The sequence below is a fragment of the Coffea arabica genome, chromosome 2e, assembly GCF_036785885.1.
Source record: "Coffea arabica cultivar ET-39 chromosome 2e, Coffea Arabica ET-39 HiFi, whole genome shotgun sequence".
NCBI classification, from domain to species: domain Eukaryota; kingdom Viridiplantae; phylum Streptophyta; class Magnoliopsida; order Gentianales; family Rubiaceae; genus Coffea; species Coffea arabica.
The window spans coordinates 17882403-17888143 of record NC_092313.1 but is presented as its reverse complement, the minus strand read 5'-3'; the positions used below and the strand labels follow the sequence as shown (position 1 = coordinate 17888143).

General features: G+C 37.9%; 1 protein-coding gene across 3 annotated transcripts; it reads left to right on the top strand.

Moving 5' to 3' along the window:
- The first annotated feature begins 510 nt into the window (after positions 1-510).
- On the top strand, positions 511-4968 carry LOC113731474 (RNA pseudouridine synthase 4, mitochondrial-like). 3 transcript variants are annotated; one of them, XM_027256765.2, is made up of 10 exons: positions 513-987; positions 1128-1178; positions 1340-1477; positions 1557-1604; positions 1696-1776; positions 2393-2506; positions 2616-2717; positions 3598-3709; positions 4258-4304; positions 4400-4968. In XM_027256765.2, exons 1-10 carry the CDS (start codon positions 607-609, stop codon positions 4757-4759), a joined length of 1434 nt encoding a protein of 477 aa, XP_027112566.1. In that variant the 5' UTR covers positions 513-606; the 3' UTR covers positions 4760-4968. The 3 variants fall into 3 exon arrangements, with proteins under 3 accessions (XP_071935596.1, XP_071935597.1, XP_027112566.1); XM_072079495.1 differs by lacking the exon at positions 1128-1178 and having other exon boundaries at positions 511-987; XM_072079496.1 differs by lacking the exon at positions 2393-2506 and having other exon boundaries at positions 512-987.
- The last annotated feature ends 773 nt before the right edge of the window (positions 4969-5741 follow it).

Below are 5741 nucleotides of genomic sequence, written 5' to 3'. Positions count from 1 at the left end.
CCATTCTTTCTAATAGCTTTGGCCAACAACTTTAAATTTGTAGTATTTGCCTTCAATATGAATAGAACTTCTGATTTATTACATTTAAGAGATTAAAATAACGTTGCAAGTTCTTACTTTGAGTTGGTGAAACTATGTGCCGATTTTAAATCGTTCAACATTTAAAAGTTTTAAATAAGATTGATCTTTTTTATACCGTCAATATAAAAAGAAAATTTTACATGAGCGAATGCATATCAGATGTGTAAAAAGAGTTAAAAATTAAAAATTAAATGAAATTTATGTATGCACCTGCTCGTGCAAAAAAAGTTCATACGATTGAAAAAATAACACTTACCCATTCTCGCAAATTATTGTTTTGACAAAAAAATTTAAAAAAAAATCTTGCAAACTATTAGCAACTAAATAAAAGATGGTTTGGATGGTACGGAAGGAAAAAGACAGAAACTTGTGGTCATGAAATATATACTAGCGGGCTACGTTTGCAACTCAATGGGCTTTATGCTTAAAGCCCACACTTGTGGCATCCACTTGAGATTCTGGGTCCTCCGGCCAGCTCCAATTTTTCCCAAACCGCACTATACAGACCGTCCGGAACGCAGGGCCATGGCGGATCGCTCTCTACTCCGCCGAGTCATTCTCCGTTCCACACCGCTGGGCACTGTTTTCGCATTAGGAAAATCACGTGTCTTAACATGTGAGGAAGGGCGACATCTCTACAGCAGCACCGGTTGTGAAAAGAAATTGGAGCCCGAGAATGAGAAAACTACTATTAGCAAGAAAGGTAATTGGTACGCATTGCCGCCGTTTACTCCCTCCGTCGACGGCGCTGCTCTTGGGAAGACGATTGCTCACCGCCAAACCGAGAAGAAACATAAAGCCTCCGACACCACCTCCACCTCGACCATGACGGCGCTCAAGTGGGTTACGCGATGCTGCCCTGAGCTGCCTCGGTCTCTTGTACAGAAACTCTTCCGCTTAAGACAGGTCCGTGATTATTTGCTCCCTGTCATCACTGGTGGTCTTATAGTAGTAAAATTATGCCCTCGCTGTCGTAACTTGTAATCTCCGGTGTGAGACAGAAGGAATAGAGTAGTAATTTGCTTGTAAATAACTCAATTTTGTAGGTTCGGAGAGATTCTTACAATGTTGAAGTTCAACAACGTCAGCTCAAGAGGGTAAGATTAATTCATGTTTTGTTAATTAGAATGTGCCGACAATTGGAGTTTCTCAAGGTTGTACATTTTTGTTTAATTTGCTTATGAGTGAGGGAGCTTCTTTTATCTGCAACTAAAGGAGCAGGTGATTGTACTCTTTCTTTGATGTTTCATCTACGCAGGTAGCAGCCAAGGACTTGATGAATTCCGGAGACAGAATAGTCCTACCTGTATCAATTCAAAAGGTTCCCTCAGCAAAAACTGATAGCACTTTCAGTGAAGAAGAAATGAAATTCCTTCATAGCATGGTTCTGTTTAAGGTCTGGCCTCTACGGATGATTTTACTTCTTTCCCCAGTTTGGATTTGACGTCTGATACCTAGATGTAACTTTGTTTTAGGATCCAGCTGTTATTGTCGTAAATAAACCCCCTGGAATGCCTGTTCAGGTATGTTTTGTGCATTAAAAGAGTAGATAACTTTTCTTAGAGATAATAGATGGTATAGATTTTTTCAATTGATATTTAAAATGTTGGACAGGGTGGTATAGGCATCAAAAGAAGTTTGGATGAACTGGCGGCTAAGTATTTAAGGTTTGATGATTCGGAGTCTCCGCGCCTGGTAAGATTATAGTTACATTTTCTAGTCGGCAAACATACTTCCCCACTCCCCATGCAGCCCAAAAGATAAGACCCAGAAGCATGTTGTTGATTCTGCTGTAGTAGAGTGTGCCAAACAACCTCTAGCATATTGCAAGATTCAGGCTAGTTTTATTCTGGCTCGACTGTAACTATAATTAGGTTTTTGAGTTGATTTGAAATTCCAACAACAATTTCAGATCAAGAAAATTGAACCTTCATGAGACACAAAAACAGTAGATTTCATCAGAAATGTCTACAAAGAACAACAACCAACATAATCTTGAATTCTTTATCATTAACCCATAAAAGCTTAATATATAATATCTGAAATTTAAGAAATTAATCAGAATAGCATCATTTTATGAGGCACCCAAATGATTGTAGCAATTTGTGAAAATTAGCTTGCCTCTTGCATCAAGTTGCAATGAGGGTTGATACTGAAGATGTGCACTTGAGTGGGCTAAGTTTTTGAGTTTCGGAGTCAGCAAAATAGTTGCAACTAAATCTGTTTGTAGCTCTAAATTCTGATTAGATTTTTCTCTTAGTTATTTGCCTTTTGTGGTGATCTTGCTTTGGGTAAGCTTGTCATCTTTTAGGTGCACAGACTTGATAGAGATTGTAGTGGCATATTAGTGATGGGGAGAACACAGTTGAGTGCTACTACTCTACATTCTATCTTCCGTGAGAAAACTCTTGAAGCATCTGAATATGTGGGTAATTTTTCCTACTTATCTTTTGTGTTTATGCTTTGTTTATTAACATGTATTCTTGCTTCTTTTGTATTGCATGGGTCTTAGTTGTATTCTCTCACTTTTTAAGGATCTTGTCAGTAAAAGACGAATAGTCCGAAAGACATATTGGGCTCTTGTCATTGGATCTCCTAGACGTTCAAAAGGAATAATCTCAAAGCCATTGGGAAAGGTGGGAGGATTCTTGACAGCTGTTGACTTGTGTATATGTTTTTTCTTATTAAGCTAGGATGTATAGGGATGGAGACATAAATTGAAATTTTGAATTTTCGTGCTTGCTGCAACCTTAAATAGTTAATTAGCTTTCTAGTTTAATCTTACTACTTAGAGAAAAAACAGATGCATGAAAACTATAATTGCCATGTTATTTTATCGACTGCTTTGACTCATTTAAGAATTTGTTCTGTTATCAGCTTTCTTTTACTCCCAAAATGAGTTGGATGGTATCTTAAAGGCATTGCATAGGTCATAATATGATGTTAAGATTCTACAATATTTTTCATCACCATCATTGTGTTGATAGTAGTTAGGACTATGTAATTTGGCTCCTAGTGGGATGCACACCGTTCATGGAATAATTCAGAATTGAACAGTTAATGGTCAGCAATAAATAGCCATATGCTCTTTTTTTGGTGTTTGTCTTTATTCCTCTACTAACAGCCCCAACATCAGTATGTATAGTTGTTTTATACTTTCTAAATTTTGATTAGTTCTATATGCATTATACTATGGTAGGAAATTGTAAAGCCCCCAAGTGACATGTATGGTAAACTTTTGTAGTTTAGCACTACTTACATTGTGTTGAGGGGTGACACGTGTTCATTACTTAGCACACAACCTGGGGGCTTTAATAGGAAGCCCATGTCTTTGAAATTTCTTTTAAGTGATCCCTAGAGGTTTTGACATCTAACTCTTGATCCTTCATGGAAAAGTAAAGGATTTGTCCCTTAGAATACACTTTAGTTCATTTCTTATTACATAGCTTTCCAATGTTATTTGAGTCATTTTCAATCTTCAACAAGCACTTCGGCTAATTCTTGTTCTTCCTGTAGGTGGTGGTGGACAATGGAAAATCTGACCGCATAACAGTTGTAGATGATGTTCAATCATCACTGGCTCAGTATGCTGTGACAGAATATGAAGTTATTGGATCTTCTTGCTACGGTTGGCTCTGAACACCCTTTGCAGTATTATGATCATCAAAGAGATAGAATAAATATGAAGAATGATTTGTGACTTGTGAGTTGGCAAATACCCTGTGTACGTAGTATGGGTATTTGCTGCATGAACTAACTGCATTGCTGTCTCTCTAGAATGGTGTTTCTATTGATCCTTGATGTGTTCAGTTGAGATGCAATTTATTTATTTCCAAACTGTTTTTCCAAAATTTTATGTGCGCTTTTTAAGTGGCAATAAGTTGAGCATTCCTATTAAAAAGGAAGGTATAGCAAAGCATTTGTACTATCGATGTGTTTACTTGTCTTGGGTTTACTTTTTCATTCCTCCCATGTGTTCCTGGCAGCAGACAGGTGAAATGTTGAAGGGTAATATGCACGTTTTCAGCCTGTGCTAATCATGTTTTTTTTTTTACGTGGAAAGGAATTTTTCAGTAATCTATTACAGCAAATGGGTGTTTATTAGCTAGTGTTACTTGAGTGCACCATTTTATTCATTTTGTATCCTGTTTAATTTTTACAAGGGTAAAATTGCAGGCTACAGCTGGCTAGAGTTATCCCCTCTTACAGGCAGAAAGCACCAGGTATGGGTGATAGTTTTATGCTGTACTGATATGACAGTGAACTCGAGCTTACAGCTTACCTGCCCCCTTTTTTTTTGGCCTTCTGTGGTTCAAAGCTACGTGTTCACTGTGCCGAGGTATTGGGTACACCAATAGTTGGGGATTACAAGTATGGCTGGCAAGCTCACAGGAACTTGAAAAATCCTGGTCCCTCTGCTCTCACTTGGGACCATAATGAGGGACTCCCTGAGGAAGGGCTAGATCCTTTCAGCCTTAATCTGGGTAATGGAAGCATCTTGGATAAGCAACCTCGCCTTCATCTGCACTGCAGAGAGATGGTCCTACCCAATATTTCTCTCGCGCTGCAACGTGCCAAATCAATTACAGATCTTGATCTTGAGGATGTGAAAACCATCAAGTTTGATGCTCCTTTGCCATCACACATGCAAAAGAGTTGGGACGCCTTGGGTTCCTAGATTGTAGTCTCTCTCTCTTTGTTTTTTTTGGGTTTAATTGGAGTGTTAGTTTTTGCTTTTGCTGGAGTAACTTGTGATATAACATAAACAGGTCTATCAATTTTTCCACTAATACGACCATCTTGATGTAAAATCAGTAGATGTCAGTTGTTTTTTTTTTTTAATTAAAAACAATGAATAAATTTTCATCCGTAACCCTTTTAGAACGATACTACGTTGTTGTGTTGGTGTTGATGGTCGTGAAATATGCGTCGTCTTCACAAAAACTAGTGCTAAATGTGTGTAACAGAAAAGCCTTAATATGGCGTTGGCCCAATGTTTTTTTTCCAGTACAATAGTGCAGCAGCATGTCAGCCTGTGTTTCTTCCGATAACATTCTGAAAATCATCTTCTCGTTATGTGATTCTAGTTTTTCTAATGCTCTTTCCATCAAATAAACGAATGATAACCAATCATAACAGGCAGAAGAGCTTTGCCGGGAGCACAGTGGAGCTGTTCAAAGTCTCTGACAGAAACGGACTGACTTCCTCAAATTTGGAAGCAACGCAGCTTTCTGGAGGTTGAAGGACCACATAGGAATCGGATAAATTTTTTTTTTAAAAAAAAAAAAAAAAAAAGGAAAAGAGAAAAACTGGAGGGGTCTACACGTTGCTGGTAGCAATCTCTATCAGCAAATTTGGATAAGGCATAAGAGTTGAATTTGGGGATCGCGGTTGTTGGGGGCCTGGTGGGATTTCTTGATGAAAAATAAGTCACCAAACCACTTGAAGCAGATAAAAGGTCATAGTTTCTACAGTTTTGTAGTCATCTCCAACCACGATAATTAATGTATCCGCGGATCATGAGATGGTCAAACTCTGGTATGCAAGTAGTAGTTGGTACAGGTTACTTGCTCTGAGACGATTTATTATTATTATTAGGCATTATTAATGGAGTGCTACAATAGTATAGTATAGTTTGATGAGCTCTTTTGAATGATAAT